We start from the raw sequence: 22,424 nt of genomic DNA on the forward strand, positions 1-22,424 counted from the left end.
TGTTAATTTATATGTGTAATCTTCCTGAGATAGCACTGTGATGACTGCCTTGGATTCAATATTATTTGTTCCAATTGACTGAAACAAAGATGAGAATTCCTGATCAAAAGAGTGAAAAATATACTCACATGACATTTAAGGATACCACTATTTTCTGTGAAATTAAGCTATTCTCTTAATAAAAATTAGAAGTGTGGACTTGAGGAGAGCTTTGCTATTAAGCTCTTTCCTTTATCATTAGAAATAGTATAGTAGTCCTATTGTTAAACTACACCTAATCCTTCAAAGAGTTCCTAGAATCTTAGTGCCAAATGAAAGCCTATAATCTGATGATAACCTAAGATTTTAATTTGATGGTTAAAAGGTAATTATTTGATATGACTATAAACAAAATACATAGTATCAAAATCATTCTCATTTTTAACCAATTTGCAATGATATTACTAATGGTTGAATTAACACATTGAAATTTAAAATTTGTTTACTAAACAGTTATTTAATAAAATTCAACCACTTCCCTACAAACCAGTTTTTTTTTTTTTAATCAGCAGACTATTTTTTAAGAGCAGTTTTAGGTTTATAGAAAAATTGATCTAAAAGTACAGAGAATTCCTATAGACCTCCAGGGGCTACATACAATTTTCTTTATTACTTACACCTTGCATTATGGGGCATGTAGCATATTTCTTATAACTTATGAGCCAATATTGATATATTAAGTAATTTTCATAATTTACATTTAGGTTAATGCTTCATGTTATATATCCTATGGGTTTTGAAAACTGTGAATGGCATGTGTCCATTATTGTTGCATCATACAGAAGAGTTTCACTGCCTCAAACTAGTTTTTTAACTTGGCACCATTGTAGTATTTTGCCATCTTTCAGGACATTAAAAAACACTAGCAATTTATACTGGAAAAGAATTTTTGTTATTGTTCAGTCACTAAGTCACGTCTGACTCTTTGCAACCCCATGGACAGCAGCATGCCAGGGTTCCCTTTCCTTTACTATCTCCCGGAGTTTGCTCAAATTCATGTCCATTGATTCAGTGATGCCATCCAATCATCATCCTCTGTCGCCCCCTTATCTTCCTGCCCTCAGTCTTTCCCAGCATCAGGGTCTTTTTCAATGACTTGGTTCTTCAAATCAGGTGGCCAAGGTATTGGAGCTTCAACTTCAGCAGCAGTCCTTCCAATGAATATTTTGAGTTGATTTCCTTTAGGATTGACTGGTTTGATCTTTTTGCTTTCCCAGGGATTCTCAAGAGTCTTCTGCAGCACCACCATTTGAAACCATCAATTCTTTAGTGCTCAGCCTTCTTTCTGGTCCAACTTTTACATCTGTACATGACTACTGAAAAAAAACTATAGTTTTAACTAAACAGACCTTTGGTATACTTTAATGAAATTATCCAAAACCATATTTATTATTTGTTTGGAACTCTAACACTTAGCTACCCAAATGTGATTTTATTGCAGGATTTCAAACTAAGTATTATGTTACAACCATTTGGGGCCATATTTTCCTATTTTACATGCAAAGGTTTTGATTTCTAACCCTTGGGAATTACGAAAAGTTATATTATTCACCTACTACTCTTATTCTGTGGTTAGCTATTTGAAAAGGAAAAGTTGTACTGAATATGGATTCAGTACAATTATTTCTGTGTGTTATGGGATTCATTGAATGTACTTATGAAAATTTTACCTGTAAAAAAATGACATTTATTGATTTTGTGATTTCAATATGTGCAGTTTACTTCGAGTTGATCTTGGCCCTTATTCTTACATAGTATAAATATATTAGTTTTCTTCTCTGTGGAAATTAAGTGAGGATGATTTTGAATTTGAATTGCACCTAAGTAATAGTGTCTTCTGAGCAGATAAAGAAACAGAGTAAATCTAAAACTGTGCTATGGTAATTATGAATTATTTTTAAAGTTGAAGAAAAAATCTAAAGTAAATATCATTGATTTTAGGGACAATATTTACTAACAGGAGTAAGGCAACTATACAAAATAAAATCTAAACATTACTGTTTAGAAGAATTTTAGAAGAAAAAGGTGATAATTAAGATTAAACCATAGCTGAGTCATATCATTTGCAAATGACTTTGTAGTATAATATTTGTAAAAAAAAATGAAGTAATATCCTTTGGGACAATACTGATGCAAGTACAAGATGAATGAGCCATAATAGTCGATGAAGTGTGTATAACTTGAAGAAGTTGGAAAAGGGAGCCAGGAAGAGAATTAATTAAAAATACTACCTATGAGAAATGGTTAGAGGAGCTGTTATCATTTATCACAGAAATCTAGAAAATAAGTACAGCAAATAATCCCTCACTTATCAGGCTTAATTTGGGAATGAAATGCTCCACATGAATACAACCCTTTCAAAAGTGAAGCATCCAAGTTACTACTGAGTTAAGTTTCAAAATTCGGTATCTGTTGTTTCTTCCCAGCCTTCTGAAACAGAGTGAGCTCTGTATTCCGCCTTTGCTTGATGATACTGAGATTTCATTAAATATTTCCCTTTGCTGCAAAATAGCTTTATCTTCAGAGTTACTAAATTTGGGGGAAACAATTTGCCTCCATGATAAATGATTTGACAACTTAGATTTTGAGTTTCTTCTTTATTCTTCATTTTTTTTTCTGCTTTTCTTTACTATCAATTTCTAATTTACTGCCTTAATCTACTGTAAATTGGGGAATTATATAAATAAGCTCTGCAGAATTGATCTAAACTAACAGTAAAAGGTAAAAATTAAGCCCTAAGACACCCTTCTGTAAGTCCTCACCATGTTATCTAGTACAGGAATTCCATGGCATGCATTTTTGGCAACTTGGAGAACACACTGGTCCCTTTTTTGTTTTTGTTTTCAGTTAAATTATTGTAATTTAAAATTGCGAGATAAGTGACTTTGGGTTAATGAGAGATTATTAAGAGTATAAAGATTTACAACTCCAGTGGCAAAGGGCTTAAACTGAAGCAGATATAATTTAAATAAACTGAATATTAGCTACTAATATAATTTAAATAAATGAAATATGAATTTAAATAAACTGAATAGTGATAGTTGAATATTAGCCAAACTAAATACTAACCTCTTACTAGTAACCATTGCATGTAATTTAAATACATTGAACATAAATCATCATAAATGATAAACTATGGACATGAAAAGATTTATGCATGGAAGTGAGTTTGTTACTTGGATATGATTTAAGAACAGTTCTGCCAAAAACTAGAGGATTAACTAGGTCCTTTTAGGAGATGGTTCAGTAAATTTATGTTGATTTGCTCTCTCTTTTTTTTAATAGGCCATTATTGTCTTAAGTAAACGTGCTGTTGTTGGGAAGGCAATGACGGGTTAATTGCTTATTTATTTTTTATTATTAGGATTCGACCTACAATCAGCAGTTAATTATCCCAAGTATAGGACTACCTTTGAAAACCAAAGTATTTGCAGCTGTACAAGCCACTAATCTGGATGGCAGGTAATTTCAAGCTCCCATCTTTTGTTGGTTAATACATTTTGGCTGCCTAAAGCCTGATGTTGGAGAAGGCAATGGCACTCCACTCCAATACTCTTGCCTGGAAAATCCCATGGAAGGAGGATCCTGGTAGGCTGCAGTCCATGGGATCGCGAAGAGTCGGACATGACTGAGCGACTTCACTTTCACTTTTCATTTTCATGCATTGGAGAAGGAAATGGCAACCCACTCCAGTGTTCTTGCCTGGAGAATCCCAGGGACAGGGGAGCCTGGTGGGCTGCCGTCTATGGGGTCGCACAGAGTCGGACACGACTGAAGCAACTTAGCAGCAGCAAAGCCTGATGAATCATAAAGTTAGCTTATTCACAAAAAAAATATTGTCATTGCCGCATCATTTAGGAATGCCTAATAAATAGAAATAAATTATAGGATTAAAGGGTGATACTTTAAGTCATTAATTGGAAAATAACATTTTTTCCCTTAAAGAAGGAGAGATAGTGATGGGAAGAGGGCATGGGGAGAGCTCTGGGATACCAGAATATTCTGCTTTTTCATTGAAAGGTGATTAGTCAGATACAGTAATTTTGTGAACACGTGGTCTGTACATTTTCTATGTACACATTTTCTATGTGTGTGTGTCCACGTGCTCAATTGCTCTAGTCATGTCCGACTCTTTGTGACCCTGTGGACTATAGCCCACCAAGCTCCTCTGTTCATGGGATTCTCCAGGAAAGAATACTGGAATGGATTGCCATGCCCTCATCCAAGGGATCTTCCTGACCCAGGAATTGCACCTGCATCTCCTGCATTTTCTGCTTTACAGGTGGATTCTTAATTGCTGAGCCACAGGGGAAGCCATCCTATGTTTGTGCTAATATTCAATAAATGTTTATTTAAAACAACAAAAGAACTCTGGCCCACAAATATATTTAACAATCCCCAGAAACATCTCTTCAAAATAACCAAATAAGTCATTTCGTCTGATTCTTAGAAAATCCAGGATGATCAAAATTGAAAGGAAATTCAAAAGTAAAGATCCAGTTCTACCTTAATAAAAAATTGTAACATGCATATGATTTATTTTGGGTTTCTCGTATATTATTATTTAAACTTTGCATCCTGAAGAGATTGGTGGTCTTGAGAAATTTGGTTCTACTTTGCCTTCTCCCTTTTTGTCTTCTTGGCATTTCTGTTCTTGGTTTTATGTGATAGTTGATGTGCAATGGCAATCTGTTGCAGACTTTTAAACATTCTGAGTTTAGGAGAACATTTTATTAAACTAGAAGTCTCAGGAAATAATTAGTTAAACAACTATATTCCCTGGAGTAAATGTTTGTGAATATCTACTTCCTTTGGGTTAATAACTAATATCCAAAGGAGACTCTGACTCTAGATTATTCTTCCTTTTCCTTGCAGATGGAATGTCTTAATGGATTATTGCTACACGACCCCATCAGGGAACCCAAATGATGATACTCGATATGATCTCTTCCTTAGGTAGGTGTCTAAGTCTTGTATTGATAGCAATAATTCAATTGTAGATAATTCCAATAGAAAATTGAAGACAGATGAATTACAGGGTACTTTTATAGCTTTTAAATTTAAAGTTCTGAACATTCTGAACAAAAATTAAAATATAGTTGGAAGTGTAAAAGTGGAGAACAGTTTTCAACATGAAATGCTGAAAGGGCTATTGTTGGATGAAAGTTACAAGTAAGTTTGGCACATCAAAGATGTTTTATTCATGTTTAGGTCATACGGGAATATTTCATTGTCTTAGGAAAAGCATGGTTAAGAGATTATTGGCAATAAGAGAAAGGCAGTGACTATTTTTATGAAACTAGACTGTCTCATGGTATGTCAAAAGGAGAGTAAAATTAAAGTAATGGTCTAGATAATTTAGACCCCATAATGCTTTTCTTCATTTATCAGCATTTAAAATGAAAGCCTACCACTTTTTTTTTTTAAATCAGATGCAATAACTTTGACTTCATTCCCCAATAGACAGTGATAGAGTGAACGTAATCTACATTTGGGAAAAAGGGACATGGATCATAAAAACATTCAATCATCCTAGTTCCTTTTCAGCTTTTTTATCTGACAGGAGAACAGACTTGAGAGTCAAGCAATGGCTTCTAATCATGCTTATAAAATACAGTTGGCTCTGATCACTGCTGCTTATTGACACATGATGGGAATAATATGATGGGAAATCAAAAGAATAAATTTTATTGGTTAATCAAGGTTAAGGTGCTACTCAGAGTGTATGATCAAACTGACACTCATCCTATTGCTGGAAGTGTTCATTTGGTTAACATTTTTGGGAAACAATATCCTTAAAAAAAATTCTTAAAAGATTTCATATCTTTTGATTCTACATTTGTGAGTTAGGAAGCATATTCTAAAAGTATTTATCATCTTCTTGTCTATCAGTGCTATTTAGAATAGTAAAAATAGGAACCAACTGCATGTTCAGCAGCAAGGAAAGGGGTAGGCGAATTATGGAGAAGCAGCAAGTTGAAAGCTCACGTAGGCATTATAATCACACAAAGTTATTTATAAAATAGAAAAAAAGATTTGTTCTATTTTATTTCTTTCCCTTCTGTCTTCTCGATAGTCCTATCTTTATAAATATGTGGTTGTTTACAATTTAAATGTATTAAAATATGAAATGAAAGAATTAGCATATACAATTGTACAATTGACCTCATTTATATATTATAGAAAAGAGTGTAAGGAAATATTAATACATCAAAAGATTCACCATGGTTATGTATGCACAATGAGATTGTGGATCATTTTGCTTTGACATTTTTGTTTTTCTATAATCTATAGAAATTTCACAATTTCTATAATCATTGCATATTATAATCTGGAATATGATCGTTAGACTTCTAGTATGACTATGGTTTCAGCTTAGTTCTTTCAGTTTTCTTCTTGGAAACTATAGAGACCAAAATCGTTCCCCAAATGACATTTTCAGTGAGATTAGGACGAAAAGAAAACCTAGAAATTACAAAATATTTGTTAGTGTTGATAAAATTAGTTAATAAGACCAAAACATACAGTATAGGAAAAGGCTGGGAGGAAGTGGTGTGGGAAGAGGTGGCAGGAGAAGTGGGGAAGAAAAGTGAATGCTGAGGGTGCCAGTGCCGTAGAACCTAGAAACAGCCTGGAGAAATGCACACCTACAAGGACAGAGACTCATAAGCTAACTGAATCGAGAAAAAACAGATGAACAAAAAATTTATAAAATACAAAAGAAAGGGGGAAATCTACAAGGAAATGAGAAGGATATGATACTACCAGAGGTTGCAGTTAATAGACACTCTAAAGTTATTAAGAAGTATGATATTATGTGAGGCTAGACATGTAGATAAAAATTTACAATACTCAGTTGAAAATAGATCCAAAGCATGGTCATTTATTAGGTGATCAGTCAGTTCAGTTCAGTCGCTCAGTCGTGTCCAACTCTTTGCGACCCCATGAATCACAGCACGCCAGGCCTCCCTGTCCATCACCAACTCCCGGAGTTCACTCAGACTCACGTCCATCGAGTCAGTGATGCCATCCAGCCATCTCATCCTCTGTCTTCCCCTTCTCCTCCTGCCCCCAATCCCTCCCAGCATCAGAGTCTTTTCCAATGAGTCAACTCTTCGCATGAAGTGGCCAAAGTACTGGAGTTTCAGCTTTAGCATCATTCCTTCCAAAGAAATCCCAATAGAGTGCGATAATATGCAAATCAGTGGGATTGACAGAGAGTTTTAAAAACAGTGCAGGGCAGTAGATAATCATAAGAAAAATAAAGTATCTGTACTTTGCTCATTATACCATGATAAACTTTAAATGGATTATTAATTTAAATGTAAAAACTACAGATTTAAAAGTGATGGGAGAGAAAATGCAAAATATCATTAGAACTTTGGAGTATGGAAAATCATCTTTAGCCCACATACTAGAAGCCATAAAATAAAACATTTAAAGTTAAATTATATAAAAATAAAATTTCTCAAACATATGTACATAGGCACATGCACACACAGACACACACACACAGTGAGGACTGGCCAAAGCCAAGCAACAAAGTAAAACAATTCACAATTTATATAACAAACAAGGAACCACATTTCTTAAAAACCAAGGATTTAAAGGAATCAGAAAGGAAAGGCCAATAATACAATTAAAATTTGGGCAAAAAACATAAACAAATTTCAGATAAAGAAATACGAATGGCTCTAATATATATGATAAATGCACATATCCATTCACACTAACAAAAAGCTGAAATAATATTACATGATGATGGTTTATTGTCCCTGTCAAATAGGGAATAATCCAGAATTTTATGCATATACTTTGTTGATATAGCTCTGAGGGAAATTAAGTATTTTTTATACATTACTGGGACAGTGCAAAATGTGGCAATACTTAGGGCAATATGGCAAAGTCTGTTGAATGATCCTTACAGACATATAAGGATATATGTAAGATATATATATATAAGATAAGATAACCCTGCACATTTTCCAAATGATGCATTGTAATGCTGTTCATTATTATTTGTAAAATTCAAAAGATTCAAAACAAAGCAAGGAAATATACATGGGACACAGGTTTTGTCAACTCCAGCACATGTGCATGATGAAATAGTATACAACTGTGAGAAAAGATGAAGGAGGGTCTCTATTGATACAGAGAGATCTCTAAGTTACATTGTTAAACTTTAAAAAGGCAAGATACAAAACAATATAGAGAGTTTGCTATGATTTGTTTAAGAAGAGGGGAACATTGAGAATATGGCTTCTGTTTCTACTTGCATATGTCCTGTGAGGCTGCAGTAACATGTGAGATCACCTCAGGCAGGTTTGTGTGTGGGCGTGCAAGGGCATGGCCAAGGGCAAAGACAGATGTTTTACTTTGTATATTTTATGCTGTTTGGATTTTTCAACATATAAGGGTATGATTCCTCTAAAATTTGGCAGAAATATTGTAATCATAAACTGATTTGTTTAAATTTTATGAACTATGTCACTCCTACCTCTGTTGAGTTAGCTTGTTTTCCTATTACAAATCTGTAACACGGCATAATTTTGTTAGCTCTTAATGTAATGGGCGCTGGGGAAACCCTCTTAATATTGCAGAAATTAATGTACAAGTCATGGTGGGTTCGTACTTTCCAGTATTAATTGTTGTCACTTTCTCTAACATGCAGCTGTGACAAAGATCCTCAAACTACCGTCATTGAAAACGGCAGAAGCCAGCGGGGCCGCTTTTCTTTTGAAGTGTTCCGATTTGTGAAACACAAGAATCAGAAAATGTCTACTGTCTTCCTGCACTGCGTTACCAAGCTCTGCAGAGCTGATGACTGCCCCTTCCTCATGCCAGTAGGTTTTTGATAACTTTATTCTGAACTGTTGTATTAAACTAAGCTGAAGGTTATCAAGTGTTAGGAACTTATTTCTACATAGAAAGTGAATATGCATCAGGTCAGATAGTTTGAAGTACAATTTTTTCATTCATCCAGTAAAGATGTCTTGAATACCTACTTTGTGCCAAGCATTATACTGGGAATACAGAGATGCGTGCATGAATTCTGAATTTAATTAGCTTAATTGTTATAAGCATGAGATAGTCAAGGAATAAAATATGACAAAATGTTATGATGCAAAGGCAAACATATATATGCATTGTAGCAAAAGGCACTATTCATCATTGTGAGAGAGGTGAAACAGAAGAAGATGAGAGACTTGATTGAAGAGATGTGATTTTGAAGACAGAGACATTCTACACCAAAGGATGGTCAAAGCACAGACACAAGAAACAGAGTAACCTGCGAACTTCCAGTCTCAGTAGGGCTACGGAGCAGATCAGAGGATGATGGGCAAGCCTGTGGTGGGGGCAGCACTGACACTAGAAAGGTTGATTGACCAGATGGCCAGGGAATCCCTGGTATTAAAAGATAAAAACTATAAAAGATGTGGATCTGTACTACATATCTGTTAGTCACTCAGTCATGTTCGACTCTGCAATCCCATGGGCTGTAGCCCAGTAAACTCCTCTGTCCATAGAGTTCTCCATGCAAAATTACTGGAATGAGTAGCCATTTCCTTTTTCAGGGGGTCTTGCCTATCCAGGGATTGAAACCTGGGTCTCCAGCATTGCAGGCAGATTCTTTACTATCTGAGCCACCAGGGAAGCTCATATAGCTGCCACTAAAATATACACCCATTTACTAGTGAAGAAATAAAATTCTATTTCTGATAGGCCCTCTAGGATCATACCAATATTAACATGGATTAAATAATGGCAAGCCAATCTGGTATTCTTGCCTGGAAAATTCCCTGGGCAGAGGAGCTTGGTGGGCTACAGTCCATAGGATTGGAGAGTTGGACATGACTAAATGACTGAGGATACACACACAAACTCAATATTAACCTGAGAAAAATGCAGCCTTTTTTTTGATTTAAAATAGCTTTAATGTCTGTATAGTCAACGCTATGTTTTTTTCAGTAGTCATATATGAATGTGAGAGCTGAGTGCTGAAGAGTTGATGCTTTTGAACTGTGGTGTTGGAGAAGACTCTTGAGAGTCCCTTGGACTGCAAGGAGATCCAACCAGTTAATCCTAAAGGAAATCAATCCTGGCTATTCATTGGAAGGATTGATGCTGAGGCTGAAGCTCCAATACTTTGGCCACCTGATCCAAAGAGCTGACTCATTGGAAAAGACTCTGATGCTGGGAAAGATTGAAGGCAGGAGAAGGGGACAACAGAGGACGAGATGTTTGGATGGCATCACTAACTCAATGGACATGAGTTTGAGCAAGCTCTGGGAGATGGTGAAGGACAAGGGAAGCCTTGGGTGCTGCAGTCCATGGGGTCACAAAGAGTTAGGCATGACTGAGCAGCTGAACAACAACAAGCTTTAATGTGTTTATATGTGTGCTCAAATTCATGTATTTCTTTACAATCATTGATTATATTCATTCTGTATCAGGTGGGGTTAAATGATGAGTCTGCATTTCCTTGGCTCTATGCTGACCAATTTTTCAGGGAAAAATTTACTAAAGGCTTGAGAGAAATAAAAGTAGAAAAGTTTGATAAACACATCTCTTTTTCAGGAGAGCTGTTGAGCTATGTAAATTAATGAGGCGATGCACAATTACATCAGAAGGAAATAAGAAATGTGGCCCAAGCCAGGATAAGAAACACTGTAGCAGTTATATGCAAAGTAATTAAATGCACAGAAGTAACTGAATAAAATTAAACATGTGGTATCTCTTCTAAAAGAATCTGCTTTCCAAATGGCCATAAAGAACCAATTTAGTGCTGGTGTGGAATTTCACTTCTTTTCATTAACTCCTTAGGTTTGTGGCCACAGAGAAAGGCGAGATGTGGGGAGGAGGACCACTTTGAATCCCCAGAGTATTTCTGGAAACGCCGTACTCTCTGCGGGTCCCATCATTACTCGGAGTGGTAAGAGTGCGCCTCCTTTTGTGTGTAGTAATAGATGGTTCCAAAACAGCTTGTTCTTTGGCTTATAGGCATAACTCAAAATAGTTCCTAAATAGCATTAATTAACTGTGAGACAAGATAAATTGCTAGACAACTTTAATTTCATGGTAGTTTCCTCTTTATTCAACTGACTCACAAAGGGCAATATTGTCTTTACCACATTTCCCTTCACACATACACACACACATACACAAACACACACACACAGTACGCTTCTGGACATGTTTCATTTGCCCATCCAGATCTACTCTGCCCTTCCCAGCCCCTCTCTGACCTAAAACACTTATCTCTGTGAACTGCATCCGCTGGATGGATGCCTTGCCAAGTATAGTTTCTGGTTGGACTAGACCCATAGGTGGCGCTGTCAGAGGATGGGTGTGAGGTTCACATGGCTCCCACCAGACAACAGTCTCCATTCAACTACTCTCTCAGAGTTCTGGAATCTCTCCCTTTAACCCATAGTCCTAGTAACTTGACTTTCTCTTGTGAATTCCCTCCATCTTTATAAAGTGAGTGAAGTGAAAATCTCTCAGTCCTGTCCTACTCTTTGCGACCCCATGGATTGTTCATGGAATTTTCCATGCCAGAATACTGGAGTGAGTAGCCTTTCCCTTCTCCAGGGGATCTTCCCAACCTAGGGATTGAACCCAGGTCTCCCACATTGCAGGCAGATGTTTTACCAGCTGAGCCACACGTTAAGCCCAAGAACACTGGAGTAGGTAGCCTATCCCTTCTCCAGGGGATTTTCCCAACCCAGGAATCAAATCAGGGTCTCCCACATTGCAGGCAATTCTTTGCCAACTGAGCTATCAGGGAAGCCCCCATTTTTATAAATTGTCCTAGTCGGTTCAGTTCAGTCGCTCAGTCGTGTCCGACTCTTTGTGACCCCATGAATTGCAGCACGCCAGGCCTCCCTGTCCATCACCAACTCCCGGAGTTCACCCAAACTCATGTCCATCGAGTCGGTGATGCCATCCAGCCATCTCATCCTCTGTCGTCCCCTTCTCCTCCTGCCCCCAATCCCTCCCAACATCAGGGTCTTTTCCAATGAGTCAATTCTTCACATGAGGTGGCCAAAGTACTGGAGTTTCAGCTTTAGCATCATTCCTTTCAAAGAACACCCAGGGCTGATCTTTAGAATGGACTGGTTGGATCTCCTTGCAGTCTAAGGGACTCTCAAGAGTCTTCTCCAACACCACAGTTCAATAGCACCAATTCTTCGGCGCTCAGCTTTCTTCACAGTCCAACTTTCACATCCATACATGACCACTGGAAAAACCAGAGCCTTGACTAGAAGGACTGTCTTATTAAATCTCCTTAAATTACCAGTTTGAATACCAATTGCTTCCTTTCAGGATCCTGAATAGCAATAGTATGTAAATACCCCTACCAGTACACACATTTGTGCTCTTGAATCTAATGGCCACAGTTGTTTATATAATACATTCTCATATATACAATTATCTGTGCATGTGCGTCCATACACATACACTTACAAACACTCTCCAAAGGGATACTGCTTTTATGAATGTGAACCCAGAGACATCCAGAATTACTTGGATCAGGATTCCCCAGCCTCTGGGATCTAATGCCTGAAGTAGATCTGAGGTAAAGCTGATATAATAATAATAAAAATAAAGTACACAATAAATGTATTTCTCTTGACTCATCCAGAAACCATGCTCCTATTCCAACCATGGTCCATGGAAAAATTGTCTTCAATGAAACTGGTCCCTGGTGCCAAAAGTTTGGGGACTGCTGAGTTGGATGAAACAGACATGCATTATAAATAACACACACTGAAGTTTGAAAAATTGGTTCTAGTTCAGCTTATGTCCTAATAAGATGTAGGACTTGGGATATTACTTCACTTCCCTGGGAAAATGTTTCTTTATTTCTTTATTTTTAAAATAAAAGGTTTGAAAAAGTGGACTTTCAGATTCTATCTAACTCTATTGTTCTAAATTTGTCTAAAAAGAAAAGTGGAGTTCTGATTTGGATTATATGGTAATCATTTTTCTCCATTTTATATTAGGCATAGGTTATTATTATGTTTCAATTAGATTATCTTTACCTTTTCTCCCATACCTCCTATCCCAAAGTGAAAAGAAAGTTTCATCTGAAAGAGATAATTAGGAAAAAAGTCACTTGGTTCTGAAAAATCCAGATAATTGCTTTAATTATTTACTTCTTTGTGTTTGTGTAGACATATTAGTAATTAAAAAAAGCAAACAAACTAATAGGCCATTAAAAAAATTCATGAATTTATTAAATATAAAATTTCAAACTTAGTTCATCCTCCTTGATAATTTGGAATATTTTGAATGGTTTGAAAATGACTGGTTTGTGGTTTGTCAGAGGCCCAATTCTTATCTCTAGCTGTCAGAAATAGCTCATAGAGTTATGCTGCATGGAAACTCAGTTCTTATTGCCAATAATTATGAATGCTTTTGAGTAGGCACAAAGAAAAATATTCTTATTTCTATGGAGCATTTCAGTTTGTTGTAAGAAAAGAACCTTGAAAATCACATCTCTCTGCGGATGTTGAGATGTAGGAAAGTGGATTACTTTCTTCCTTATTAACCTCCTTGCTTCTTTCTTACATGGATCAAATCAAACTAATGATAACAAATTTTAAATAATTTGCAATTATAATATAGGGCTTCTCTGCTGGCTCAGTGGTAAAAAATCCTCCTGCAATGCAGGAGACCCAGTTTCAATCCCTGGGTTGGAAAGATTCCCTGGAGGAGGAAATGGCAACCCATTTCAGTATTCTTGCCTGGAGAATCCCATGGATAGAGAAGCCTGGTAGAGTCCATAGGGTCCCAAAGAGTTGGACATGACTGAGTGACTAACACTTTCACTTTCAGTATAATATAATTTTAAAAACAGATCAAAATTATTAAGATATCCAAATCCCAGTAGCAGTTTCTATTCCTACTGTAGCTAACCAGCTATCCAGGTTTATAAGTTTCACCCATATCATGTCTAGTCATCCAAAATATCTATGTTAAAACCTCAGAGAACTAATGCTTTTGATAACAGTACATCTGATGTCATGCCTGAATTTCTTCCTTTCCAACTGAGACTTATTTCCACCTCAGAGATGACATTTATTTCCCAAAGCACTAAGATTGTCTCTTAGTCACCTTGGTCTCTCTACTGGTACAGCTCCACAGGGTCATGTTTAAAGTTCATTTCTCTCTCACTCTCTGTGGATTTATTTATCATGATTTTGATAAATAACAGTAGGATGGTCTTTATTTGGATATCATGGTGACCTCACTACCTAGAGGACCATGTATAATAATGTTTTTGCTATAATACTATAATATCCTTACAATTAAAAAACTTTAATTCCATGTAAACACGACTCTGGAGAAGGAAATGGCAACCTACTCTAGTATTCCTGCCTGAGAAATCCTATGGCTAGAGGAGCCTGGTAGGCTACAGCACATGGGGTCGCAAAAGAGTCAGACATGACTTAGCAACTAAGCAACCAATGCAACTCAAAAATCAAGCCGTATCCATCCACGGGCAAATTCTATATAAATTATATGTCCAGCTTAATGATCAGGGATACCTTATTCCCTGAGTTTCACTTTATTTTTACCTTAGTTCAGCTAGAATTTCTCTCTGCAGATCCTGTGACTTTCAAAAGCAAGTCTAATTTCAGGCATGATTTCCTCTCTTTAGAGTTCTCTGATACTTGGAATTTTTGCTCTGTTTACTCATTGAACCACTCCTTCCCATAGACATCTGTCTTGGATCAAGTTCAAAAAGTTGTTAAACCTCAGAACTTCCGTCTTGTTTTTATTTTAATGAAATCAAATCCATTCTGGTTATTTTTTACCCAATATTGTTTATCTTTTGTTAGCTGATTTAGAAAATTATATACATCCTCAGAATTCAAAATCCTCAAAGTTCATGAAGTGTTCTTATTTTAGGCTCTAAAAGGCTATAATTATTTGGTAGGGAAATGCTTATCATGGGGTACAATTCTGGAAATTTAAAGGTACAATCACTGAAAAACAATAGTACCTAATTTTTTAAAATATAAATTCCTGTGGAGAAGTCCAAGCCAAACACTTGTTAAACTAGGGTCATTGAGTTTCATGGATAGGGAATAATTCACTCTAGCCTATTTATTTAGTCCCTCCACGGACAGCAACTCTTCTAGGAACTGGAAATAAAGCAGAGAAGAGGCCACAGTCTTTGCCCTCGGGGATCTTAGAATTCAAAGGTAGAGATGAAATGGCTACTCCATGACACAGTGGAGAGTAAAAACTTCCAAGGTTCTCAACTTGAAATATGTGGTTCCTTTTACCACATAGGTAATTGAAGACTTAAAAAAAAAAAAAAAGTTTGCTTGTGCTAAGAAAGGAGAATATTCATTCTGTATATATCTTTGTACAGATGTTTACGTTTTCCATCTATTTCAGCTACTTATCTGAGAGAAAAGCAGAGAATGACAATTTATCTGCCACTTCTGGCTTTTAAACAGCTGTGGTATTGCTGCCATCACTTTCCTGCTATGAGTCCTCAGCTAGCTATGTGTTTTTTTGAAGATCTCCCCAGGTTTAGATTTCCAATCTGGTCAAATTCCATAAGATGACTTTTAGTGTAGAAGTGTGTAAGACCAAGTTGGTGTGAGAAAAAAACTGAAGTGTGTGGTGATAGAAAGTTCCTGGAAAATCACTACCACCTCTTTCTAGACAGAGCTTTGATTTTCCTTTTAATTGCAATGATCCTAACATTGCAGGATGCCAGGAAACAGCAGATAACGGATAACCTTATTCTCTCTGACCTTATTTAGTATCAAGTACACTTGCAAACAATATTCAAGTGTTACACATTCTGATTTCAGCCATCTGCCAAAGGTAGGATGCTTTCCGTTTTTCAGAGTCCTGGAACCTGCAGCGCATGTAGCTCCTTCGGCACTTCTGTCTCCACATGGAGATTTTGTCCACATCCAAGTCCTCGTGGGTGACAACTGGGATGTTGTTCTTACAAAAGTGCTGGTAGTAACGTAAAAGACGAGGGGATATTCTGATTTCTTCTGTGAATCTGAAAGTGCAAAAAATAGGTCATTACAGTCATGGAACTTTTGCTTAATTTGAGATATATACCAGGAAGCTTTTCATTCTTTAAGAGAAACCTTTTTTAAAATAACAAATAAATGTAATTCCTAAACAAAGAATAACTTTTAGAAAGGAATTTTACAGCATTAGATATCCTCTTCCATATCCTAGTGAGGCATCTCATTTTGGGAACATGGATCTTTTGGATCAATTAATCACAGTGTGCAAATCCTATCTGTTTCCATGAGAAGCAGTTGTCCTTGTAGGATAGTGTTAGTTGGAGGTAAGGATTTTCCTGAACATGTCTTATAATGAAAACCGATATTTTTTTCTATTTGTCCTATAACAATGCACTACACCATTTAAAGAATACTATGAATGAGTGCTCTATTTATTTTGGACATTGTACTTCAGGACCAAACAGCAGAACCATCATTTCTGCCAACACTCATATGTTTGAAAAGAAATGCCATCAGCTGTTTTATAAACATCTCACAAGCTTCTCCCATCAATTGTTTCAAATATTAATCCTAGAGTTTTGTCACTTGAGATATTTATCTTTTTACTAAAAACATTTTTCACACTTGCTAGTTTATATTATTTTAGGAAAAGGATTCTGAAACTAAGCTTTTATTTAAGTGTATGTTTACTTTATTATAAAGGCTGTGACGGAAGTTTCTTCATCTGTAAAATGGGAGTAGCAATAATATCTAAACCATATGGCAATTATGAAAATAAATGTGATAACATATGAGATAGCACTTTGTATACTGTGTGGCATTACACACATATTAATTATAATAATATTTATATTCCAGAAGCACTAGCCAACTGCACACACTTTGTGATTCAAATAATACAGGCACACATATACACCCACATGTTTAAACACAAATATAAAATCCACTGGTTGTATAAGTTCAAGGGTTAATTGCTATATGATTAAAAAATGGGTAACAAAAACTGGGAAACCAAGTGAGAGTGGTCACTGCATCTGCTGTGTTTGTCAGGGAAAAGTGAAGAACCAACAGCTTCAGTCTCTTACTTAACAAATGCAAATAATTACAACTCAAGCTCAAGAGTCATGTTTTCCTTTCATTTAGTTATTAAGTATGAATTTATCTTCTGGGAACTTGATGTTTTCTGCAGAATATGATGGAAAAATCAGCATTACTTAAAATAGAGTGGCACTAAATAATGACTATTTCTCTATAAAAGAATTAAATAGCACGTTATACTGCTCTAAAAAATGTATTAATAGTAAGATGTTAACAATTACTTCCCCCACTAACCTGACTAGAGATATAATAATAAAGTGAAGTCAGCAGGAAAGAATTTAGCATAGTATGTTGTACGATTTTATTTGTACACTCAGAGTAGTGTCAGAGTATAGATATGGAGGAATGGATAGATGAAGAAATCTTGGACATGTGGAACAGGAAATGAGAAAGCAGAGAGTCTAGGAGACTTTCATTATTGCCTTTCGCAAGGAGCTTGTGGATGAAGGTGAGGGGACATATAGGTGAAAAGCAATTACAGAATTAGACATTGGTAAATATTTGGAGACACAATATTACTTTCATTTCTCTCTTCTTCCCCTCAGATGAGACACCGACTAACAATTCACAGCTTGGTAAGATAATTAACATATATTGAGAGTGAAAGTATAATTTTTAAAAATGTTAAGTATTTTTTGGTAATTAGTTGCAAAACTGTCATCAACTAAATATAATGAGCTCTGGTTTTACAAGTTTACTGCATTTTAAATAACAGTTCACTGAGAATTTCTGAACTCATATGCAATCTGTTGGTCAATTTTTTAACATATTATAAGTAAAATTTTTGGCTACTCAGGGGATACCAGGCCTCTAAATTGTACAGTCCTTTGGGCTTCCCTGGTAGCTCAGATTGTAAAGAATCTGCCTGCGATGCAGGAGACCAGGTTCAATCCCTAGGTCAGGAAAATTCCCTGGAGAAGGGAATGGCTACCCAATCCATTATTCTTACCTGGAGAATTCCATGGACAGAGGAGCCTGGCAGGCCTACAGGCCATGGAGTCACAAAGATCTGGACATGACTGAGTGACTAACACTTTTGGGTAGTGAATTGAAGTCAAATAAATTGTAGCATAATCTGATGCTACTATTGTAGCATAGTCTGATGCTATTATTCTACAAGATACTGCTGACAGAGGCTTTGCAGGCATAAATTGGGATAAGTTAAGATAAATCTGATGTTGAACCTTTCTATTGAGTGTGTTTATTACTTGCAGGTTCTCCGAATGAACCTCCTTTTCAGCTGAACGCTGTCACCAGTGCCCTGATATCAGGAATGGTCATTCTGGGAGTCATAAGCTTTTCCCTTCTTCTGTGCTCACTGGCCCTGTTACATAGGAAGGCACCCACCAGTTTGGTGTTGAATGGCATACGCAACCCAGTCTTTGACTGACTGTCACAGGCCCCAGCTCTCGAGAAAGGGCTTCACTGACTCTACAGTGTGTGACTGCAGTTGAATGCCAGCCAGCATTTGATATTTGCAGGCTGGATAGAGTGTAGCTTGTTAGCATAACAATAGTGAGAGAATTTTGATAATATTACTTTTGTCACGTATGTTTGTGGTCAACCCTATTTGTATGGCACCTCTGGGTATACTGACAATAAGCAAACAACATTCAGGATTTAGATCTTACAAGATCTGTCATTATTTCATTTCATTTCAATTTTCTTTTGATTATTGGTTTTGGAGAGAAAAGGTGGCCATAGGAAAAAAAATTGTTGCATTTTATCCCCTAAGTATTAAAAATTATTGTGATGGCACTTAGATTTGCATATATAGTCCTGAAATGAAAGTTGTTTTTTGTTTTATTCAGATAACTGCAGCTTGGGGATAGGTTTTAATTGGATTAGCCAATTTGGACACCTGAGATTTAATTTCTCATTCTATGACCTCCTACATTTTTGGGTGATTTCCATGTCTGAAAACATATATTAAAAAAAACAAAAATAAAAACTCGGGTAATGTATCCTAACCTGGAGGGAGCATCCATTTTTGCAGCAAACAGTAAAAGTAGTTGTAAGCCTCTAAAGGATACTAAGTGACACTTGATCATTATTCATCTGGTAGAAGAAGCTGTGATCAGTTTTCTCCTGGTTCAAGCAAGAACATCAGCACGTGTTCACTCTGCTCCCAGGTAAACCCCTCAGCTGCTTCTGCAGCTGTGCAACAACTGCAGATTATTCTTAATTCAGGAACCATCATGTGGGAAAACAAATAGTAATTGTGGGAGAGGACATTGTCCCCACACACAAGCATAGTGTTCCTATGCGGGTTTTTAACAACCTAGGTTCCTTTCTTTCCCTAGAACAAAGAGGAAACAGGTTAAATATGTTTTGCAGAACTTTGTTGGGGTCTGCATGGGGGAAAAAAAGTTTCTTTTCTTACAAATTTTTCATGTAGAGAAAACATATAGTCTGGAGGAGGCCTACTTTTTCAGAAATAGTATTTTCCTCTAATAGTAACCTACAAGAAGCATTTTATTTTTTATCAGTTTTGGAAAAAGTTTTAAAAAGCCAACTTTTAAACCTATATTCTTACAGAAAAAAATCAACCTTTCCTTTGTCTAATTTATTCATGCAGTGGAGCAAATAAAACAACTCAGTGATAAACACCAAAACCTAGCACATGCAGCTACTCAAAGTGCTGTTTTAACTGTAAAAACTGCTGTACAGACTAGTTACTATTTAATATTTGTGACCCATTATTCAGGACTCAATTTTACCAAACAAGTTTGTGATGCAAAGCACTATGCAAGTTTAGATTTGTTTTAAATGAAGTGCCTATGCGCTAAAGTTAATAATTAAATCAGTTATCAAATCAAAAAACACCTTTTTTCCAATTTTCCTGAACAGTTCAGAAAAAAGTATTTGTATTACACTAATTAGCTATAGAGTAATAACTGCCTCAACTTTCTCTTTCAAGGAAAAGACACAATCAGAGGAAAGTGGGGTCTATAAAGTCTCTGGATAATTTCTTCAATATAACAAAGTCTAAGACTTAAAAAGCCAATCTCCTCTTCCTCATGTTACTTCAAACTAACTTCAAAATGATTGAAGTAACCATTCTGAACTTTGTCTGTATTAGCAATTTATTTACTAATATAAAGGGAAAAATCTTACAGAAAAAGCATGAACCGTGCTATTTATATGACCCTCCATATACATGGATAGCATTGGAATATTCTGGTAAATCTGTTTCAGATACTGTAAATGACTTGACATTGATCTAAGTATTAAATCCCGTGAATAGGACATTATATCATTGAAACTGGTTTGTCAGTTTGGTTTTTGTGCTTTGGGGATAACTACCATTTCAGTTGTTAACCTTTCAAATTCTAGACACTGTTCTCTAAAACAGAATAATGGGCATATCAATTTGCAAGCAATTTAAATTACATATTATTTTTGCCACCTTTAATGTCACAAAGGTGAGGTCCAAAACTATAATGAGACAAACCAGTTTGCTTTAAATAACTTTATTCTTATATATGTGCAGTTATATGTAGCATTTAGTTATACTGAATATTCCAGTTATTATAGTGTGAAAACCTTACAAAATATGTGCAAATATTCCTTCAGTTTTAATACCTCAAACTGTTTTTTGCACTTCAGGGGTAAGGTGTGATGACATGTAAAAGATGATTGTTTAATAAAATAATCGTAAATGAATATCTTTTAAAAAGTGACTTTTCTGTTGGGTGTTTTTTATTTTTTTAAGATATATTTCTTGTGTTGTTTTTAAGTCATAATGGAAATATATTGTGTCCTACTCTCAACATTTTATTCCTACTTTTACCAACTTTAAGAAAGATTAAACTTGAAATAAGCTGCCTAATGCAACAGGGAAGGGCAGTAGCTCTGGGCGAGATGAAGCCTGCCCTCTCCACCCTGAGCTTCAGCAGCCCTGTGATGGGAGCATATTCATGAGATCAGCCGAGGGTAAAGAAATACTTTACCTTGAGTTTGGGCTCTGATTAAAACTGAGCCTACGGTTTTTTTTGTTTTTGTTTTTTGAAATTCTGAGGGGAAAGTAAAAACTGGAAAGACAGGAACTCAGCTTCAGCCCAAAGTTGCATAGTCTCTCATGACAGTTCTGTCAGGGTCTGGCTGTCATTCCTTGTTTTGGAATATGACATAGAGCTGAGGAGAAATCCTTTTCCTCACTTAGGGAGAATCCAATCTTACAGAAGTGAGTACTTCTCTGGGTCCTCAACTATTGGCAATTAGTTTTGGGAGCAGCACAGACATCATGGTCCATGAAGGAGCATTATTCCCTCTGGAGAATGTAAGGCAGAGAATTTCTAGAAGTTAGAAAACAGCAGCAGAGAAGTATATGGGAGACATTTGTTTGCAAACACACATGAGGCATAGTCTGAAGGATTCTCAGAGCACTTGGCAGGAGAGAGCTGTAACAGGATGGAGAGCCTTCTGTCAAGGCAGTGGGGGCTATTAGGCTAGCACACATTTGCTTTCATTTTATATTTATAAGGGAAATAGCAAGCTGACCATAGATCAATTGCTTTCAAAAATTAAGTTCCTCAATTATTTATGAGTGGGGAGACATTTAATACAAACCAATCCAAATCTGTAATTTAAAAAATATATATACTTGGGTAGTAAACAAAACAAATACCAGGATTAGCTGGTGTTTTAGGGTTCTCCAGAGGAAAAGAACAAATAGGATGTATGTATTTAAGGAATTGGCTTTCTTTATTATGGAGGCTGACAAGTCCCAAGGTTACAAAGGGCAAGATGGAGACCCAGGCGAGCTGATGATGTGTTTCCAGTCTGAAAGGCAGCAGGCTCAAGCCCCCAGAAGAGCCCTTGTTTCAGTTCTAAAGGAAGGACTAAACCAGTGTCCCAGTTAGAAAGGCAATCAGGCCTTCCTGGGCCTTTCAGGGAGGAATTTCTCCTAGTCATGGGAGAGATAGACTTTTGTTCTATACTGACTTTCAACTGAATAAATGGGGTCCAACTCACATTAGGGAGGGCAGTCTGCTTTACTTGTGTATTCAAATATTAGGTCTCACCCAGAAACATTCTACAGACACACCCAGGGTAATGTTTGACCAAATGTCTGGGCAAGCTGTGACCCAGTCAAATTGACACAAAATGAACCATCACAGCTGGTAAGGTTGCAAACATACCATCAATATGTGTCACACTACTAAAAGAGAACACGTCCTAATGTTCTCTTTTTAGGGGGAACTAAGGAAATGAATAAATACAAATAGCACACAATTTGATAATCTCCACTTGAAATTATTTTGAAATATT

General features: G+C 36.3%; 1 protein-coding gene across 3 annotated transcripts in view; it reads left to right on the plus strand.

Annotated features, from left to right (window-relative positions):
* The window catches only part of ZPLD1 (zona pellucida like domain containing 1), an 80,962-nt gene extending 60,180 nt beyond the window's left edge, over positions 1-20,782 (plus strand). For 2 of the 3 annotated variants that reach the window (XM_070787159.1, XM_070787163.1), the window contains 4 exons: positions 3,404-3,501; positions 4,915-4,995; positions 8,711-8,882; positions 10,864-11,107. In XM_070787159.1, the coding sequence (XP_070643260.1) occupies positions 3,404-3,501; positions 4,915-4,995; positions 8,711-8,882; positions 10,864-11,040 (528 nt within the window). In that variant the 3' untranslated portion in view covers positions 11,041-11,107. Of the gene's footprint in view, positions 1-3,403; positions 3,502-4,914; positions 4,996-8,710; positions 8,883-10,863; positions 11,108-17,695; positions 17,726-18,364 lie in introns of those variants that run through there. The other variant, XM_019967549.2, reaches the window with a different exon arrangement.
* Positions 20,783-22,424: the final 1,642 nt, after the last annotated feature.

The sequence above is a fragment of the Bos indicus genome, chromosome 1 (genome assembly GCF_029378745.1).
Source record: "Bos indicus isolate NIAB-ARS_2022 breed Sahiwal x Tharparkar chromosome 1, NIAB-ARS_B.indTharparkar_mat_pri_1.0, whole genome shotgun sequence".
Lineage (NCBI taxonomy): Eukaryota > Metazoa > Chordata > Mammalia > Artiodactyla > Bovidae > Bos > Bos indicus.